Here is a 20,799-nt window from a genome sequence, read left to right on the forward strand (position 1 = left end):
AGCCGCTTGTCGCTAGCTCGCCTTTACTGACACAACGGCATCACTTGCTCATCAGCACTCATCAGAAGAGGCGGCGGCCATGCATGACAGGAGCCAGTTCGGTGTCCGCCGCCGCTGCTACCAGTACCAGATGTCCAGATCCGACCCTTGTTTGCGGCCTGCAGAATACCGCGGCCGTTACCACAAAACCTGGGGTGCAGTAACTCATCAAGCTGCTTAATCAAATAGTTAATTGTTTTGTTTATTAGTAGTAGGTATAGTACTGAACAAATCAAATTAGCATTGCAAACAGTACATGGATCAGTGATACTTCTGCTAGTAGCAGTCGTAGCCCAGGGGAAAAAAGATGAGTTGTGCCACATATACAACGGTAGTGTAGAGCAATAAGGGCATGCTTGGCGTACTTTGAGTAGTACTATGCATGAGCATGTGGGCTGAAAAGAAAAGGCTACGACGAGCGAGGTGGACCGGCAGCATACAGCCACAGCCCACAGAACCATGGCTGATCTTGTGGTCAAAACCGTGGAAAAGGATGTCCCGTTTCCTGACGCCCAAATCCCAAATGGGGTTTCAACAAGTGTTGTGGTCGCAGCTGCTGGGGGAATAAGATAACACTATCTTATGTCTTCCGGTCTACTACTTGTCACTGACATCTGAGATGGCCGTACGACATCTGGCATCTAGATTCCAGACCGCCGGTGGAAACAATACGCTACTAAATACCCATGTTATGACAAAGACAGTGATCAACTAATCCTCAATTTTCCATGTCAAAACAAGGTCGGAGTACATGGTTTTGTGGCCCACAGTATGGCATCCCCCTCTCGTTAGACACCAGTCGCATGATGATGGCACGCTCATATCTGCAACCATTACACTTACACCTCACTTGTCCTATCTGATCCAGAAACACCAAAAACTTTCCAAAAAGCAAACTGTTTTCCTGGAAAAATTCCTAATAATTCCACGTCATGCAAGCCGCCTACCTACCATCCGTGCACACCAGTCGCCGCGTCCTGCCGGCAAGCAGCCAAGCACTGTACATAAAAGCAGTGTGTGCGCGTGCGCCCCAGCAAAATTGCACACACACATACACCCAAGTTCAAGTGTTCAACCCAGAGACTCAATTGCCGAGAGGAAGAAGAGATCGAGAATCGAGAGACACTGGCCTCTCCTTTCCGTGTGGGGCACTCTGATGCTTTCTTCCCCGCGCCCATCTTCCATCCATGCAACAAGGAATCGAATTCTTAATCCAACTTTTTCCAGAAATAATTTTCCTCGCACCAATTCCTCTCCATTTTTTTTTTATTCTCTTTCTTTGACCAAGATTGGTGAGCGAGTTGACATATATACCCATGGGGCCGCCGCCGCCTCCTCCACCTCCGCACGGGCTCTGTTTCGGCGGCGCCTCCTGGACATGGGGAATCGGGGAGCAGGGCCCGAGCACTGACGGGATGGAGGGGAGCGGGGGCGGAGGAGGAGCCGGGCTCAGGTTCCTCCTCCAGTTCGATCCGGAGAAGCCGGGGCTCGACAGGACCCTGCTCGGTGTCTCGCTCTCCACGCTGCTCACCCGCCTCCTCGGATGGAGCAAGGACGGCGGCCGGGGGAGAGGGTCCCTGGCGATCGCGGGGGAGGAAGCTGGTGGCATCGGCGGCGGCGGGTCTGGGAACGCCGCCGTGTCCGCCGCCGCGCTTGCCGCGACGGTTTCGCTTTGCCTCGCGGCGGTGTACGCTTCTGACCAGCGCCCGCGCCGCGCTCCGCCGCCGCCGCCGCCACGGCGGAGGCGCCGGCCGCTGCCGGCGCCGGATTCAGGTGCGCGGTTCGAGTGCTCCGTTTGCTTCGTTCGCGTCTCGATCCGACGGTGGTGCTGATTCTGTTTACAGTGGATTTTCGTGCAGCTGCCAGGCCTCGTGCTCTGCCGGCGCCCGACGACGGGCTCAGGATTCTGTCGTCCAACGTGAGTTCTGGACCCAACGACTTTCCGTTTCTTGATCGTGCCAGCTCCGCACGGCCTTTTGGAGTAGGGTCAGGCTGATCCTTTGAAATTTCCGTGTGAAAAGGATGAATCTTTGGAGAACGTGATTCACGGCGCGTCCGTCGGCGCCGGAGACGACGAGCCGGATATCATCGCGCGAGTGGTGATCGAGGCCACGCCGGCCGAAATCGCTGGAGCGAATGCCGACGACGGAACGGAGCCGGACGGGTCGGAGGAAGAAGAGCGGCAGGAGCTCGAGCGGCAGCGGGAGGAGCACGAGCGGCTGCGGGAGCTCTGGCTGTCGCTGCTGGAGCGGGAGCAGAGGCTGGAGCTCCGGCTGCAGGAGCTCGAGGGCCTCCGGGAGCAGGAGGCCACCGTGCGGGAGCTCGAGGGCCGCGTCGCCGCCGCCGCCACGGAGGAGCGGCTCCTGCAGCTGAAGGTCTCCACGCTGCAGGAGGAGAACGGGAGGCTCCGGGCGCAGCTGGAGGAGCTGGGCACGGCCCGCGGCGAGCTGGCGCGCGCCAAGGAGAAGCTGCGCGCCATCAAGGCCCGGGTGCAGGCCGAGGAGGAGGAGGCGGCGGCGCTCCGGGCCAAGGTGGCGGAGCTGGAGAGGGGCGGCGCGGAGACGGCCGGCGCGCTGGCTGCGGAGATCGCGGAGCTGCGGAAGGCGAACGCCGCGCTGGAGGAGGAGAACCTGGAGCTCGCCCTCAGGCTGCAGGATGCACAGCAGGATGGATCCTCTGTTAATCCAGCTCTTGAGGTAATTGCCTTCTTAACTCATGTCATCAGTAAAATTTAATCTTTTTACACGTTGCATTGTCAAGATAATAAATGTTTTTTTCTGAATTATTAGATGCTAGTTTATCTTATTATCATGATAGACCGTTGAAGATGGCACCTTGCACTTTGTTTTACATTACACTTTTGCCAAATGGTTGAAAAATAAGCGTTGAAATCTTTTACGCAATACATTTTCTACCTACTAAACATTTTTAATTATTAAATGCTATTGTTTATGATGGTAAAGCGTTGAAGATGGTACCTTGCACGTTGTTTACAACTTTTGGAAATGAGCAAAATATAAGTAATCAAAGTAATTTGGTCCACGAGGTTCACATGGATGGCTAGAAATTTTTCTGCATTCAGGAATACAGTAGTGCCAACAATGCCTGAATTATGTGATTTGCAACTGTGCTGGTGGAACGCCCTTTGTCGCTCCCTTATGTCAGGAATAAAAACTCTCCTTGAAAAGCAGAGGCTGAGATTTGTGCCAAGTTTCCATGTCACTGTCATAGCTTTAATTTGACTTATGGATGCCTTACCAAAGCAGACTACCTCATCCTGGGTGGGTTTGTTATTCCAGTGCTAAAGTCATGCTTAGAACCTTCTGCTGCTGAATTATTGGCGCTGGGCATGCACGAACTTAGTCGTTTTCGCCTTTGAATCTGTAAAAGCTTAAACAAATTAATCTTCTTTCTCCTTGATCACTGGTGTCAATGGTACTTTTCCCGGCTAGCATATGCTGAACGTGATGGGTCATAAACTTCTCCGTGCACCTTGCTCGATCAAAGAGTCGTTAGTTTGTTACTCGTTCAAGACCTTTCAAATGCTCAAAAGCCAGAGGAAATTGCTATACTGTGTTGGGTTATTTTACTCTTCTACTCCGTACCTGATTTTTTTTTCTCTCCAATACCTTTGAGATTCCTCCCCCTCGCCTCTATCTCCAGCGACATTAGGGATTTTCAGAGGTTATCTTTGAAAAATTTTGGGGCTTTGGAAAGCCAACGAACAAAGATTAGTCCAGCGGCAGAGGTAGCTGGTAGGCAGGGTTGGTCTAGCTGTGCAGGCAACTCGGCAGCAAGGTGACGTGGGCTGCCCATGGGGAGTGTCGGGGAGGAGGCAACTTGCTCCAATCGGTTAGCACAACGACTCAATGAGGATCAGAGGATCCCAAGGCAGGAGCCAATAGAGTTGTGTGTAGGAGAGCGGGGCGAGGGCCAGCAGACGATGTTGCGAGTGGAGCAAGGAGGAAGAAGACTAGAGTAAGAAGAAAAAGGAGAAACGTTGGATGGCATTATGATAATAAGATCAAGGATCTAAAGTTCAGATTTGTGAGGAAGGGTGAAATATACAGAGCCAAATCAAAAGAAGGCGATATAGTTCTTCCATAGTTTCTTGGACGCAGAACATTCCCTTTCTTCAGATCTGCTTGCAAATTTGTCAGAGCGCGCAGATGACTCCCTCGCAGGAAACACTACCGGCATTCACTTACTTGATGCAAATTCTGATGTTCCCAGATGAGGAATTCTGTTCTGTACCTATCTGTAGCCATCACAAGATCTCAGGCTTTAAGCACACACCAAATAAAGGAGAAGCGTTTCGACACCGAAAAAAGAAGCACGTGTAGTCAAGCAACATGCCACTCTAGTCAGTGCCATACGGCTCTGCTCTAAATTTGTTTAACTAAGCTTCTTAAACTGCTATCTCTGGAAGCATCTTAAGCTTGTTCAAGTCAATTGGTAATCTGAACATTTCTGCGCTTGTAATCTTCTGGGCTAATCTTGTCCCTTATTTTCCGAATGCAGGAGGACATGGCTGAGGAGGCGAGGTACCTGAGGGAGAGCAACGAGAGGCTGACGAGGCAGATCGAGCAGCTTCACAACGACCACTGCGCGCACGTCGAGGAGCTCGTCTACCTCAAGTGGGTCAACGCCTGCCTCCGCCACGAGCTCCGCGACCACGACGGCCGCCCGAGTACCGAGCAACCGGACCACGACGATGACGGCGGCGGCGCCGGCGCCGGAGACTTGTCGGCCCTGGAGCTGAGCAGGAGCATGAGCTTCCGCTCCAGCGAGAGGGCCAAGCAGCTGATGCTCCGGTACGGCCACCCCGGCCTCGAGGGCTTCGACCCCGCCCTCTTCTCCCCGCTGCACGAGTCAGTCGACGGCGACGCGCGGTCGCCCGCGCGCAGCTACTACGAGCCCGACCGGAGCCCTTATGCCATGTCGGAGAAGACGATGGCCGCCTCCGTCTCCGCCGGCGCCGCGACGCCAGGGAAGAAGGCCGGGCCGCGCAAGCTCAAGTTCCTGGGCAACATCAAGAAGCTGCTCCCAGGCAGCAAAAGAGGCCACTCAAGCCACGGGCACGCCGGGCGCGACAGCAGCAGGAAGGCGCCGGCGACGCCGAGCGACGAGTACCTCGATAAGGCCATGCAGTGGCTGTCGACCCACGACGTGCTCGACGGCGACCACTCGTACGAGAGCACGCCGCTGTCGTCGTGCGCGCGGACGCCGCTGAGCAGCGTGACGACCGCCACGACCGCGGACTCGCGCGCCCGCGGCGGCGGCCACAGCGAGCGCGGGGAGGCGACGCGCCGCCCGGAGGCCGAGCCAACCATGGCGCGGTCGAAGAGCGACGCCGGCAGGTCGTACGGGCGGGAGGCGAGCCGGTACCACGCGCTCCGGCCGGACCACCCGGCCTCCGGCGGGGTCGAGCCGGACGGGTTCCGCGCGCCGGAGAAGCGTGAGCCAAGGAGGCGGTCGGAGGAGCTGAGGAACCCGGCGGCGGCATGATGACGACAGTGATGGTATGCTGTATGCAAAAGGTAGGGTTTTTTGTGAATATTTGTGATCAATGTTGAAGGGTGAACTTGGATCGAGGAAGTGCCATGGTGATGAGTCGATAAAAGATGTAAGAGAAGATCCGCGTCATGTGTGGATGAATGATGATAACAACTTCTTGGGTCGCCAGATCGCTGTGCAGCTGATGTGAACAACTTCTGTGCTCTCAGCAGTCAGCACGCAGAGTCATCTGGGCCAGAATGTTTGGCCGGCTGTGCTTCTGATCACCATCCTCGGGGGTATTTGGGATGCTAGAAGTAATTTCGTCTTCCGTGGTGAACCATTCATCACCAGGCGGGTGCTTGCTGTAGTTTGCAACTATCTTGATTGGGCGTACCCTTTGAAACTCCAGTAGTCCTCCATTCGTCGTTGGCGTTTGCATATGCGTGCTTGTAACTCAAAGGAAAACACAATGCAGCATGTGCCTGCTGGGTTGTGTTTATCTTCACTGTATTTGGGTTGATGATGTTTGGCAGAGCTTCTATTGCTTCTGATTAACTAGAAAACAATTCATTGTCTCAAAATGATTCTAAATGATACTCTATATTAAATTTTAAATTGAAGTGATTATGAGAAAGAAGTAAATCAGAAAAAAAACTACTTTTTAAGCTCCCAACCCTTTAGTTTATTGTATATAATTACTTCACGGAATTAGACTAGAATCAGTTCTTCGTAAAAAAACTGTTTGTAAAAAAACTACGAAAGGCCAGCCGTAGTGGTGACTAAGGGCACAGAGCGGCAAGGTGGTACCAAACTCCTAGTCTCCTAGTATGTTCTTTATTTTTTACGAAGACAAAGGGCGGAGCTAATTTAATCTAATTATTTTCCAACTGAAAAATAATAGGAAGCCTAAGCTCCATTCAAAAAACAGCTCGAAGTTGCCCATAGGAGGAGGTATATATAAGGCACAGATTTTAGGCTGCAAGTCAACCCGGTCCGAACCGAAAAAGCTCAAATCTACTGTGGACGAGAGTATCTCCAATCAAGCTTGTCTCCAATCAGTGAAACAAATAAATAAATGCCCTGCATTTGCTTGGACGACGCGGGAGCGGTACATGACAAGTGATTAATCAATCTAGAGAATCGTTGGCGTGTGACGAGACAACTCACTGGGAATCAGGAGTCAGGACCAGAGATTGGCGTCGCAGCTGGGATTCGCACAGGTCGTCGTCGTTCAGAGGACCTGCGCGTCGCGGCGCCCTGCCTGGCTGCCGGAGATGCTGCGGGTCACGGGCGCCCTGCCTGGCAGCCGGATGAGCTGCGCGTCGCGGCGCCTTTCCTGGCGGCCGGAGGACCTGCGCATCGCAGGCGCCCTATCTGGCTACCGGAGAAGCCGCGAGTCGGGAGGTAGCGGAGAGGCGGAGGAGTCGTCCCGGCGGCCGAGCAGACGATGATTTGGAGGGGAATGGAGGCACGGCCGGCCGGACGACGATCTGGGGCCGCCGGCGCCACCGGGAACCCTAGCCGCGCCCCTGGTCTTCTCGTCGAGCTCGCGTGGGGGATGAGAAAGAAAAGGGAAGAAAAAAGTTAACCAGTGGTACGGTGGGTAATTACTAATAAGTTAGGAGAGGTGGGAATCTGAAAAATCTAGAGTAGATCTAGATTTTCTTTTGAACTACAAGAATCCGGAGATTTTTGATAATCTATGACCGGCAGTTAGCCTTTTGGTTCGGATTTTAGATTTTTGATAGAGAATCTGTTGGAAAAAACTAAACCAAAGGAGCCTAAGTATGGGTTCGAAGAGGTTCCAGGTAAGGAGGGCCGGCGATGGTGGCGACTGAGGGAGATGTGGTTCCGTCTCTTGGTGGTGTGGGTAGGAGCTTTTTTTAAAAAAGGATAAAAAATAAAATTCGAAAAAGGGGAGCCGGATGGAAAAAATTCGGAAAATGTGTACCTCCCGCCCGTTGATCGGGCGGAAGGCGTGGGGCCGGGGATCTCCCGCCCACCCAGCGGGCTGGAGGTCAAAAAAAAATTCGAGGCCCCTCCCGAGGGCCTCTTCGCGAATAAGAAAAGTTTCTTATTCGCGAAGAGATCCCTGAGGCAGGCCTCCCGCCCGGCCAGTGGGCGGGAGGTGCCCCAGCTTATGATTTTTGTTATATTTTTTTGGAATTTATATTTCACAACTATTTGAACTTTAGATTTTTTTCAAATACAAGATTTATTCGCCATACTTTTATGTATGCATATAAAATTTTAATTCAATTTTACGAAGAAGATTACGGTATCTAAAACTCGTACGAAGATGGTTAAACGATAACGTTTTGCAACGTAGAATCCAAATATTACGATAGTACGATACATGAAGCCATTAAAAATAAAATAATATGATAACAAACAAGTTTAATTATACAAATGCCAAGTCACAGTTATAATTACAAACACAAATACTGATATGTCTTTAGTCAATGCGGCAAATATTACAAATACACATTCAGGTATGATACAAACTCAACGCGGCAAATATTACACATGAGCAAACAACGTTCAAATAAAATTACAACTAAATGATGCCTGATGACGTAGTAGCACTCGATCGGCGACGTCTCCCACTCCTTGATGCAACCGGAGGTCTTCCATCTGTAGCATCACCTGTAGGGCCAGCTTCAGCGGAACTGGGGCCAGCATCATTGTTTGGACAATGTTTATACGTGTGTCCAATCTGATTACATGCACTGCAGCGCTGTATCCTCGGACGGAGCTCTGACTCATCCATATCATTACGAATACGCCGTGTCTGACGGCGCCCTCTCTTAACCCGTGCTGATCTTGGGTCTGGAATATATATAACAGGATTCGTTGTCTTAGTGAACGATCCAACCAAACGGAACCCATAGATCTCATACTGCCAGGTGCTGGCAATTGTCTCTTTTCTGAAGTAATGGAAAACATATATATCGACAGGATGTCGAATATCCGCACAAGCAGCCATTACATGAGAACACGGTACGTGCAGCAACTTTGGCCTCATGCATGAGCAACAACAAGTTCCATCAAACTTGAGAATGCACTCCTTTACAGGAGTTTGACATCAAATGCCACGTCGCGCTCTGTCTTTAAAAGATACTTCAAACTTGAGCTCCTGTGTACCACATTGCCGTACGTGGTGTAGCCAGGCGCTAGCTGCCTTTTTAATCATATATTCTGTCATCATTTTCCTCAAATATCTGTCAGGATCTTGCATGAATGCCTGATTTTTAGTGAACCGATCCCTAAAGTAATCGGTACACCCGCGGACGATGAATTACACAATTGCAACCAGTGGAAGCCCACGAACACCACGCAGCACCCAATTGTAAATCTCGGCGAAGTTGGTGGTCATTATGCCGTACCTTGCACCATCGATATCGTAAAGTAAAGCCCACTTCTCTTTCGGTTCATTCTCAATCCATTCAGAAAAGATTTTCACCGCTGACCCAGACCTTCTGCGAGTACGTGCAGCATCTGTTGGCAAAGGACACAAAGCCTCTGCTTCATCCTGTGCAGTTCTGTTTTTTGATGCGTCCTCGTTTCTTTTCTTCCCGGTCAGTTCATCAAGTTTCTGCCACTGCTTGTTAATTTTTTGCTGATTTGTTTTCTTGCATAGCCTCTTGAACATATTCATAAAGTGCTTGTTCTTAAATTGCCTGAAAAAGTTTGCACCGATATGTCTCATGCACCACCTACTGCGAACATCACGCCACTTGGGCGGCTCTCCGATCTCCACACACCCCTCCTGCAAATCTAGTATTGCCCTCAGTATGCCGGCGTGACGATCATGAATCAGGCAGACATCTTCCCTATCCCGAACGACTGCAATCTTAACCCGTTCCAAGAACCAGTACCAACTGTCTGTGTTCTCACTTTCAACAAAAGCAAAAGCAACAGGAACCAATTGATTGTTTCCATCCATTCCAATAGCTGTCAGCATTTGTAATCTATACTTTCCTGTAAGAAAGGTCCCATCGATGCACAGTAGAGGCCTGCAGTGTTGGAATGCATTAATGCATGGACCCAAGCTGAAAAAGACCCGCTGCAATATGTAGGGCGGACCTTCTTCTCTGTCTAGGCTTTTCAAATCATAATAGCTTTCAGGATTTCTCTGACATAGGACGGCCAGCAATCGAGGAATATTATCATATGCAGCCTCGAACATACCAAACCTCATCTCCAACACCTTCTGTTTTGCACTCCACGTCTTGCTGTACGAGATGGTGTACTTGTATTTTTCCTGAATATACCTGATAATAGACTTTGGTTCATATGACATGTTCTCTACTATCATCCCGTACATCTCATTTGCGATGTATTGCGATGTAGGGTTGCGATGGATCTTCTGCACTCCCGGCAAATGACATGTGTGCTCAGTGATAATTGAGCATTCCCAATAATCTTTCCATTTTCCCTTATAAGCATGCACCCGCCATGGACACCCCTCCTTCACACATACCACATCGTACTTACGAGATTTGCACTCGACTGTTTTAAACTCTCGCATAAGAGAGAGACCAGCACTTAACAGCTTCCTTGACCTCTTCAATTGAGTGGTACCTCACACCCTGGACAATTTTATTCTCCCTGCAATTCGAAGGCACGCTAGATCCGTCATCTACGACAAGATGACTGAAGTCGCTGCTTACCCATTCTTCAGGCACATCATCATCATCATCAGACGAATCGGCATTCATTACTTCATCCAATTCACGTTCTTCGTCTTGCAGCTGTTCAACAGTAAAGAGTATGTTCTCGCCCTCATCAGCCACGCATTGAGGTGCTGCGGTGCCACCTGCCTCAATGTTTGCCTCCTCAAATTCTTCATCAATATTTTCATCCCCCGAGCAGCCTCAATGTTTATCAAAGGGTTCTGGTGCACACTGACAAGAAGTACCAATGGCCACTGCTAATAACTTGCATTTTGCAGATAAGTTAACCAGTCCTCGTTGCTTGCAAGTGGCATCAGCTCCCAGATCAAAGCGTGAGTGGTACGATTTATGACGCACTGAACACTCACAGTGTGTGTCTCCTGATTAATCCTTAATCCCCTCATTAACCAGTTGCATAGGGATTCAAATATCCTCTCGTGTGGTCTGGTAATTTCTCTGACCGCACAGTTGAATTCACTTAAATCTACCCCATTCGGCCCATAAATCACATTTCTTTCTCCGTAATATATATTGAAAATACCCTTTTCGGAAGACATATCTGTCAATCATTAATAAACTAGTTATACTACATATTAATACACAACGACCCTAAGTTTCAGCGACTCCCAGATTCTATTTTCCAGAATCTAAACTATTCAGAATATAAATTATACTAAAAATAATTGAAAATACTAAAAACTATTCAAATCATAAATACTCTAAGAAATATTTCCTAAATTATAGTTATTTTCAAGTAATTATACGGCTAGAATGAGAATATACCTCCAAATCGACGTGTGAACAGGGCTTCGCCGCTTCCTCTTCTCTCTTCCTTTTTTTTTTGGTTTTTGCTGAATAAAATGACATTTTTGGGGCAGGTGGGGGCTTATATAACCGAGGGGACCTCCCGCCCGACCAACGGGCGGGATGCCCCTCGGCACCACCTCCCGCCCGTTGGACGGGCGGGATGCCCCCGCAGGGACCTCTTCGCGAATAAGATAACTTTCTTATTTGCCAAGAGGCCCTCGGGGGACCTCCCGCCCGCTGGATGGGCGGGAGGTCCCCGGCCCCACGTTTCCCGCCCGATCAACGGGCGGGAGGTACACATTTTTCGAATTATTCCCAACCGGCTCCCCTTTTCCGAATTTAATGTTTTTTATCCCTTTTTTTAAATAAAACCATGTGGGTAGGTTCTGTGCATCGTTTGTTTGTGAGGGAAAAGGCCAGACGAATTGTGTTCGTGTACGAAGAAGTTAGCCGGCCGACGGCCCGGCGTGCGCGCTGGGCTGTACGCACCTGCGGGCCGCGCGGTGTGGCCCATGTAAACAGAACATGCTGGATTCGCGTCTAAGGGTGTGTTCGTTTCCTAGGGCCTAAAGTTTAGAGAGGTCACATCAAAGAGAATCTTGTCATTTAGAAATATTAAATAAAGTCTAATTACAAAACTAATTGCAGAACCCCAGTGCTAATTCGCGAGACGAATCTAATGAGGTATATTAGTCTATGATTAGCGGATGATTACTGTAGCATCACTGTGGCAAATTATGGATTAATTAGGCTCATTAAATTTGTCTCGCGAATTAGCACCCAGCTGTGCAAAAAGTTTTATAAACAGATTTTATTTAATACTTATAAATAGTAAGATTCTTTTTGATGTGACGGGTCTAAAATTTAGAGGGCAGGAAACGAAAGGGGCCTAGTTGGACACGGTTGTCGGCTAATATGTGTCTCCCAGTGTCCATTTATTTTAAGCTGAGGATCATCTCGGCGTTTCTGACAGGAGTGTTGCCTTTTCTATTTTCTGTTCTGGGATTTTCTGTTTGCTTGGCCGGCCATTCTGTGGCGAGTGTGGTTGCAATTTCGCCTGCATAATCTTCTTTAACTGATGTGAATTTAGTTCATTTTTCACCTCAATCCAAGCATGTGCCGGAAGGGAAGGGTGTTTTGCAAACTAGCTCTTGACGGGATGCGTTCATCAGCCGCACCATTAGTCAACCGCAGAGTACGCACAATTAATAATCACTAACCATCACGTAAAAGATTTTTTTGCTAAAGTAAACACGCAACGCAACCCCAATGCAGGCCATGGACCATCAACAAGCAAAAGCAGGGAATCGAAACGCGGGATCTCCATGAACGGAAGCTCTGCCTGGTGCGTGGTGGCTCAACCGAGTAGCCTCTTGACGGCCTGGAACCTGGCGTCCTTGTCGCCGAACTTGGTGCCCTGGTAGTACTCAAGGTAGTCCCCGAACCTGTACGGCCCGGGGTAGGCCAGCGCGGCCGCGTCCCCCCTCGTCGCCGGCGCCACCACGGCGTCGGGCCCGGGGTTGTAGAACGTGGCCACGGACAGCCGCCGCCCCTCGCTCCCGGCCGCGACGCGGTGCACGACGCTCCGGTACGCGCCGCCGCTGATGACCTCGATCTGGTCCCCGATGTTGACGAAGAGGCGGCCGGACCTGGTGGGGCCCACGGGGACCCACTCGGCGCCGCCCCGGAGGAACTCGAGCCCGCCCACGGCGTCGTCCTGGAGGAGCAGGATGATGCCGCCGGCGTCGGTGTGCGCGCGCAGGCCCCACACGCGCCCCGGGCGCGGGCAGGGCGGGTACATGGCGAACTTGGTGCCCACGAACGGCGGCGCGAAGGTGGTCGCGACGTGGCCGGCGGGGAGGCCCAGATTCAGGCCCATGCACTCGCCCAGGCGCTCCGCGAGGGACACCATCTGGGCGATGTACGCGTCCAGCGTCTCTCTGCATACAATACACATCAAGCGTCCGTCAGTACGTGCTAGCATTGGGCAGGAGAGGGGATGCATGAGACGGCAGGCAGGCTAAAGAACGGTGCCGACCTGGTCGGCGGCGTGATCTCCGGGAAGTCGGCGGCGTTGTTCCTGGGGCGGTGCTGGATGAAGTAGGTGCTCTCCCAGTCCACCTTGTCCGAGGGCTCCTCGTCGCCGCCGCCGGCCGGCAGGTTCTTGGCGAGGTCGGAGGCGTGGAACCTGGCCTCGAGGTGCTCCTCGTAGTGGGCGTAGACGAAGCGCTTGACCTCGTCCATGAGCGCCGCGTCCACGCCGTGGTTCTCCACCTTCGCGCGGCGGATCGATGAGCACGCACGCATCAGAATAATAATTTTGCCAAGCTATATACCCACGAGGTGCGTTACATCATTAATTACAAGAATGCAGGATATGTTACCCAGAAGAAGCCCCAGTCCTTGCAGGCCTCGTGGAGCTGCGCCATGGTCCGCGACCTCTCCTCGCCGCCGGCGGTGAGGCCGGCGAGGTCGATCACCGGAATCTCCGTCGGGCCCGTCATGGCTTCCTCTATAAATGCACGGTGAGGTGCCGAATGCCAAGCTTCGGAGCACACTTCCAGCTCCTTGTGTAGTAGTGTCTGAACTTGTGCTTGCTGCGTGAGGTGAGGAGGGGCTAGGCTGGCTATTTATAGCACCCTGCTTCCGACAATGCACGAACATACTCGCATGCATGTATGCGTGCCCATGGACAAATCCACCTTGTGGTGTGGTACATGTATGTGATCTAGTCGTTCAGATTTCCAAGTGGACGGTGCCAGCAAGTTGCAGAGGCGGGTGACGAGGCAGCTAGCTACGGGCTAGATCGATCCCTCCCAAACTCCATGTGGCCAAATGCCGGAGGCAGCCACCACAACAGGTGCAGGGCCGGGGTTGGCGCGAGCGCGCGCGGAAGCCGGTGGCTTGGTTCCCGCGGTTTCCGTTGCTTGGTTTGGAATGGCACGCAGCAGGTCCTGAGCTCTGAAGAATCGAATCTGATGTGATCTAGGTGAAGGGGCCCAGATGCACTGGACTGACCCTGACAAACCCGATATTCCGATGCGTGGATCCGATGCGATATCGATCAAAGTACACTCGCTTCGCCGCGCGGTCTCGTACGCTGCACTCGACGCTGTTTCTGCAGGCCGCGGCACGGGCGAGCCCGGCGCGCCGCCGCATCCGGGGGCCGGCTCCGGGCTGTCTCCATCCTGCATGGCGGATCTTCCGACCGGCCGCCGGCAATGCCGTTTGCTTCGCTGAGTTCCCGCCTTCATCCTGTGCCTTGTGCGCGGCGGATCCGCGCGGTTTTTTCCATCGAATCGGCTCGCACACTGGATTCACCACCAAACCGGATTGCAGCAGGCGCCCACATCCAACTTGGGCACCTTCTTCTCTGTCTTCGTGGAAAGTCACCTTAGTCTAGGCTCCTGGTCTAGAGAGTAGAGAAGACAGACGACCACCAAACGACATGTTACCGAAAGCAATTGATATTTTTTGTTTTGTTTTTGATTGAAAAGCGATCGATTCGGGTTTTGGCCAGCACGGTTGTTGCCTGCACCCTGCAGCTGCCGTGAAGGCCGTGCGAACGCAGGTGTGCTTGTTTTGGCCGAGCCCCGGCCCCCGGGTTCCCCTGGAAACTGCGAGCGCGAGCACAGCAGCACATGCCGGACAACACCAGCAGCCAGTGGTGCCGCAAGTGCAAGCTCGTACTCTCCAATCATGCGCCTCGTTTGTGCGTTCCCGATCAATCAATCTACCACGGTCAACAGGCCGCCAGCACATTCAGTCAGGGCCACGCGGTGTCGACCTTTTTGACCATGCCAGCTCTGTCAGGAGATCCCCAGTAGGTGGGGCCGTGGAACATTGGCAAAAACCACTACCAACCAAGGCGACATATGTTTATTGCGAGACGATTAGTTTCTCGGTAAAAATTGCAAAAGGTCATAAGTTTCGCCTATCTATGAGGAGTATCCAACACAACATGGCACAGTTCAATATCGGTATGTCTCTCAAGTGCTACTTACAATGACCTAAAATGAGCTAAGATGGCACAGTTCCTCGAAAGTTTATATCCCTGACCTCACCTTACAATGTATTACTGCATCGAGCATGGCCATGGGTCCATTCTGATGTAAGCATTGCGCAAGATGGCTTTCATGTAAACCATGCCCAACAAAGCACAGAATCAGCTAGATGTAGTAAGACAGAATAGGACATAGTTCATATCTATAACCTGAACCGGATATCCTTTGCTGCTCGATTACTAGCTAGCACAGTACATGAATGATGGGCCCTGAACATTACATTGCACCCTCCAATGAGCTAAAATGAGCAATCAGATAATGCAAAACCAATACCTTGCTTCTTAGCGTCCTCCCAACCCAAGAGCCATCGCGCACATGGACTCAGGTGTGAGCAGAGTCTCATCTGCGCCCTCCCCAGCCAAACCAATCTGTTGTGTCTAAGATGTCTAGACTCTAGAGTCTAGAGGGCCAAAACCCTGAATTTCTCATACCTAGAGTCCTAACCATCCCATGCAAAATCTTGTGTCGGCTAAATTACATACAGATATAGATGCTTAAATCTAACATACAACTAAGCTAATTCCTGTAACTACTGACAGTCTGTGCGTCATGTTTGCTGCGACTTTCACCTCCTGCCAGAAGGTTGATTGGGCGACATTATTGTAGAAACCAATGGCTTATATGGATTATGTGAATCAACCACATATAGCCTCAACAACAGCCCTTTTCATCGTCCCAGGGCAGGGATCCCCACCAAATACATCTGAAACCACGCTTACCCCACAACGCTCTTGACCAATGCAGTTCTGCAAGAAATAACAACTTTGATTGTAGCGTAAACAGAAATACGAGATTAGAGTTATGATTGGTCCACCAGTGTTTGCAGATCATTTACCTTCCAAAATATGTCATATGACTTGTGTGCATGGCAAGCTCCTTCAGAGTAGCCCCCGCAGGAGCCCTGTGGTGTGCCAAAGCTGGCAAATTTTATCTCAGTTATCTTCCGTCCACGATCACACTGGAGGTGGATCTTGGCTTTCTCATAGTCTTTTGTATGCCAGTTCTTCATTGATGGCTGCCATTCAGAGACATCAGCGCAGATACTCCCTGTGGTTCTTTTCACCATCGAGATTCTGGTAGGATCACCACCCCACTCCTCAAATATAACCAAAAGGTTTCCTGTCGGATTAAGCCATGGACGAGGGACGTGATACCTGAACAATCATGAAGTGAATGTAAGAGCTTCAATTGTAAACTTTTCATGGATATTGCTGCAGTAACCCATGAAGTGCGTATACCATCTCTGAGAAGAGTCACCACAGTTGGTTTGGCACTTTTTCTCGTCATACTCTCCACGGTAATCACAGATTCCACAGGTTCCAGAGGCTTTGTAGCCAGGCCAATACCGTCCGATACCTTGTCCATTTATCCAGATTTGCCCTTTACCCATGCTACTCATATCCAAAGCTAATGGCTCATCTCCATCAGGTGCATTGAAGAAAGCCTGCACAGAATAAATAAATGAATGATCTTTTTGAAAAATAATGTTTTTCCACATGGAAAGCAATCGAATTTATGAATTTCTTCAATACCTTGTACCATGTCAGAGGCTGTTTCTGCATGGGTTCTCCCCACTCTACTGATGAGCTTCCAGTAAGTGAATGAAGACTCAAAGTCTCACCTTTCAGACCAACCTGCACAAGTACAGAGCTGTTTACGTTCATGTCTTCAGCACAGCACACAAGGTTAAGGGTCATAACAATGACAGAACTAACCTGATAGGTCCATTTCTGCCATGTGAGATCTCTCCTTCCCTCATTCAGGCCATCCAGTGTCACAGGACCTAGAATTCCAGCATTCCAAGTCTCAAAATGTTCTCCCACATTCTGCAGTTAAGGTTAATAGAATGAATCTCACAACACATATACATCTCACAACCAGTACTAGAGCACTATCTGCTGTTAAGAAAAACGTCCACTTACCGGGAGGCCGACTGCTATACTTAAGCATGAAATGGTGTTACTGCCTGGCCAAAGTTTCACATTTCCCCTATATGTCAATCTTGGATCTTCCACATTTCCATAGACAGTTCCTGCCAATGAATTGGAGAGCATATTGAAAATCAATTAGAAAGAGAGGGAGGGAGGGAGGGAAAGAAGGGAGAGAATCCTTTGTTTTACCTGTTAGTTGTCCGTTAATGAAAATATGCAAAGCATGACCAGCTGACATAACAGTTAGAGTTGGATTCTTCCCATTGCTCAGGAACTGCTCATCCTGAGCAATTTCAACACTGAAAGTGAAACCTTTAGCATCTTCGAATCGCAAAAACTAATGATAGATTTTTCTGAGTTAAGAGTACTCACGATGTTGTATACCATAAGTAGTCTGTTTTATCCCTTGTCAAATTTATCTGTTCCAATAAACCCACTGTCGTAAATGATTCCTCGCCCAAGGAGTTTATATCCTCATTGTATGATTGCCATGTGAATCCTCCAGCCCATTCCATTTTCATTTGTGAGATCTGACTCCCAACCTGTATAAATAAACATATCAGTACAAAAAGTTTTCTTTCTCCAAAAAAATAAAAAGATATGCAGATGAAGGAAATGCTGCATAAACTAATTGAATAGGATAATCATCCAATTCAGCAAGCAACTCATTTAGAGCAATAACAAGAGGAAATTGTAGAATGAACAAAACAACTCAGGCACCCAGTCTCACCCTGGCAGTGTTGTACACTGTTGTTTTGCAGTCTGGGAGAATACTTATGGACCAGGGAGGTAGATCATAATGCATTCCATTGAATGCTACCCTAGCATAAGATACTTTATCCTTGTTCTCAAGGAAGGCCACGCAGGAGCCTGTGCTTGATTTAAAAACAGATGCCTAAATAGGAATTATCAAGAAGTCAGTCCTGAATTAAATATTGTTATAGGGTTAAAGTGCATAAAGAGTGAACATAATATTGTAATAGTTAATGACCTGCTGAGCATTGCCAAGTGAAGTAACAATCGGATCTCTTGCAACCAAGGCTGGTTCACAGAGCTTGATAGCTTTATGCAACTCCTTTAAGTGACCCCATTTTGGTTCTCTCAACAAGCCTGAGGAAGTGACAGGGGGTGACTCAGATCAATTTGGTCAACAGAGGAATTATTAAATCATAAATGGTTGAAACATAATCACTTCTTATTTGGCACCAAATGCCCCCGTGATATCCCATCAAAGTATATTCAGTAATGCATGTCGCATGTGCTTTTGATTGTCAAAACAATGTCTTACCCAATCATATCTTTTAATTACTAGGAGTTTAGATTAAACTAAAACCACTTCAGCTCGTAGACTAGTAGGGACAGTGGATTTCAATATTAGTTACCATGCTGTAGCTTGTAGTTATTGTCAAGAGAAAAACATACCAGAAATTAGCTACACCTTTGTTTCATTCAAGATGACTGGAGAGCAACATTAAATCAACCTTATAGCAGCTATTGAATTACATATATAACATAACTGTATCGGGTAAAAATGTGTAGCAGTGATCCTTACATGACAGGATATTGGTGCAAAGTACAAAATACATGCCTTTGCCCAAAGTAGACTGTGTTTAACTCACCATATTCATCAATTGGAGCATCGTAGTCATAGCTAGTTGCAATGAATGGACCACCAGCTGTGCGCTCAAAATTTGTTCCTCCATGATACTGAAAGGTGGTGTCAGAACTTTATTTAGTAATAATTTGGTAATAAGCCTCAGTTGCAAAGCATAAATCATGGGAGTTACCATGTAATAATTAACAAAAGAGCCACCCTTCTGAATAAATTTGGCAACACCATATGCTAGATCCTCTACTGGTCTATGTGGAACTGGAATACCAAAGCCTGTATACCTGCAACCAAGAGAAAATAAAGGAGATACATAAGGAGAAAGATTAAAAGGAAACTACAAGTGTCTAGCTTCTTGGATTAGGAAAAGAAAGCAAACTAAACTACCAAGCTGTCCAAGCCTCAGTCCACATGGTAGGCTTGTGAGGTTTATTCGGGGAGAACCAGTCACAATAAAATCCATTGCATGTATTAATCTGCAACATTGGATCAGAGCAAGTTCTTGTTTAGTGTACGAAGAGAGAGAGGGGGTAGCAAATCATTCAAACCATGATTATTTTCCTTTCTTGGACCATGGTCACAAGGTCAGACCCCAGCAAATTAAAGAAATGCTGGCCAAGGTGCATTGTTAAAGAAAGGAAGTACAGGACATACAATTGGATCCGGCGCATCATCTTCTTTGCACATGATCCATGGAACACCTGTGTTCAGCGCAACTGCCATGTTAGCAGCCCACGACGCGTAGGCCCTGGCTGGTTCACCCTGATCCCACTCCAAGGGCCCAAACTCGTTCTCAATCTGCAAGGACAGCGGAATCCAAAGGTAGGTTGCATTCAAAAGCATGGCATAAATACAGACCTAGAATGTATGAGTTGCAAACATACCTGAGAGAGGATGATTGGCCCTCCCTGCCATTCAAAGAGCCCTTCTGACTTCATCATGTCAACAATCTTCGTGGTGAATTTCTGCATCTCAGCCTGTTCAAGATTGACCCTGGGTTAAAAAAAGTTACCAAGATTGCAGTAATTTTAGAAAGGAGAAATACTTGAGAAGCAGAGCGATCTATCGATTCTTGCCTTGAACGGCTCATTATCAGTCCTAAAGCTGATGCCTGGGACATACTTGAGCCAAACAGGGAAACCACTGCAACCAAAAGGAGGGAAAGGAACATAGTTTAGCATACTTCACATCACCCTGACATCAATGGATCTATGTTAATTATTCCTCGCTGGTCAAATTCAAAGCACAGGACTAAGTTATCACTTGCGAACACTAACTGACAACTACCAAGAGCATGGAAACTACTTCAAAAACCAAAACAACTACCAGCACTTGCTTCTTGTTTCTTTCACTCGAAACACATGTATACAAACTAAAAGAAACACAAATGGTCATAGCAACAACATCAATGCCGCCAGAAACATTTCACATAAAAAAATATAGCAAAAACCAAGCAAGTTCCCCTTACCCGAAATTCCACTCGGCGCAGACGTATGGGCCAATGCGGAGGTGCACGTAGAGTCCGGCCTGCTTCACCAGCTTGATGAAGTGCACCAGATCATACCGCCCCTCGAAGTAGTACTGCGCATGGGCAACCAACCACCAAATCAAGAACAGCAGCGGAAGAGGGGAAATTCAACTGCTTTTTTTTTCACTAGCAATTTGTGTTCCGGCAATGGTAACTACCTACCTGTCCAGGGGAGGGCTCGTGGCCGTTCCAGAAGACGTACGTCTGCACCACGTCGAGGCCGCCGTCCTTGGCCTTCTGTATCAGATCCGGCCACATCTGCACGCCAGAAGAAGCAAGCACGCAAGCGAGGGGAGTCAGACACGCTCCACGAACTGCGGCGGCGGACCCCAGCGAGCCCGCATTTCCGGCGGGGAAGGAACGGCAGGCGCCGGAGTGCCGGATGGGTCGGGGAAGGGGGAAAGCAAGGGAGTGCGGCGCACCTCGGGGACGCTCCTGGGGTAGTGGATGGAGCCGGAGAGCAGGATCCGGCGCTGGCCGTTCACCACCACGGCCTTGCGGTCGTAGGTGACGGCCGCCGACGCCGACGCGGCGAGCAGGGCTACCGCGAGCATGATGGCGGCGAGGCCCGCCGCCGCGGGGGCCATGGATGGGGGGAAGGAGGAAAGGAAAGGGAAGGGAAGTGAAAAGAAGGCGGAAGCAAAGC

At 49.6% G+C, this 20,799-nt stretch overlaps 3 protein-coding genes across 4 annotated transcripts; 1 reads left to right on the forward strand and 2 right to left on the reverse strand.

Moving 5' to 3' along the window:
- The first annotated feature begins 955 nt into the window (after nucleotides 1–955).
- Nucleotides 956–6,093, forward strand: LOC112894140. 2 transcript variants are annotated; one of them, XM_025961757.1, is made up of 4 exons: nucleotides 956–1,812; nucleotides 1,884–1,957; nucleotides 2,061–2,735; nucleotides 4,561–6,093. In XM_025961757.1, the coding sequence occupies exons 1-4, from the start codon at nucleotides 1,356–1,358 to the stop codon at nucleotides 5,545–5,547; spliced, it is 2,193 nt and encodes a 730-aa protein (XP_025817542.1). In that variant the 5' UTR covers nucleotides 956–1,355; the 3' UTR covers nucleotides 5,548–6,093. The 2 variants fall into 2 exon arrangements, with proteins under 2 accessions (XP_025817542.1, XP_025817543.1); XM_025961758.1 differs by having other exon boundaries at nucleotides 1,899–1,957.
- Nucleotides 6,094–12,156: 6,063 nt separating this feature from the next.
- LOC112895078 (1-aminocyclopropane-1-carboxylate oxidase 1-like) lies at nucleotides 12,157–13,609 on the reverse strand. The gene is made up of 3 exons (XM_025962950.1): nucleotides 13,406–13,609; nucleotides 13,060–13,295; nucleotides 12,157–12,961 (listed from the first exon to the last, which is right to left on the reverse strand). The coding sequence occupies exons 1-3, from the start codon at nucleotides 13,523–13,525 to the stop codon at nucleotides 12,379–12,381; spliced, it is 939 nt and encodes a 312-aa protein (XP_025818735.1). The 5' UTR covers nucleotides 13,526–13,609; the 3' UTR covers nucleotides 12,157–12,378.
- A 1,457-nt stretch (nucleotides 13,610–15,066) lies between these two features.
- LOC112895273 (beta-galactosidase 2) lies at nucleotides 15,067–20,740 on the reverse strand. The gene is made up of 19 exons (XM_025963218.1): nucleotides 20,576–20,740; nucleotides 20,316–20,411; nucleotides 20,094–20,206; nucleotides 19,702–19,768; nucleotides 19,510–19,602; nucleotides 19,280–19,423; nucleotides 19,013–19,101; nucleotides 18,804–18,909; nucleotides 18,636–18,723; nucleotides 18,008–18,126; nucleotides 17,747–17,911; nucleotides 17,389–17,558; nucleotides 17,206–17,315; nucleotides 17,008–17,117; nucleotides 16,801–16,911; nucleotides 16,618–16,719; nucleotides 16,324–16,529; nucleotides 15,921–16,239; nucleotides 15,067–15,831 (listed from the first exon to the last, which is right to left on the reverse strand). Exons 1-19 carry the CDS (start codon nucleotides 20,738–20,740, stop codon nucleotides 15,721–15,723), a joined length of 2,484 nt encoding a protein of 827 aa, XP_025819003.1. The 3' UTR covers nucleotides 15,067–15,720.
- Nucleotides 20,741–20,799: the final 59 nt, after the last annotated feature.

Source organism: Panicum hallii, chromosome 5 (genome assembly GCF_002211085.1).
Source record: "Panicum hallii strain FIL2 chromosome 5, PHallii_v3.1, whole genome shotgun sequence".
NCBI lineage: Eukaryota > Viridiplantae > Streptophyta > Magnoliopsida > Poales > Poaceae > Panicum > Panicum hallii.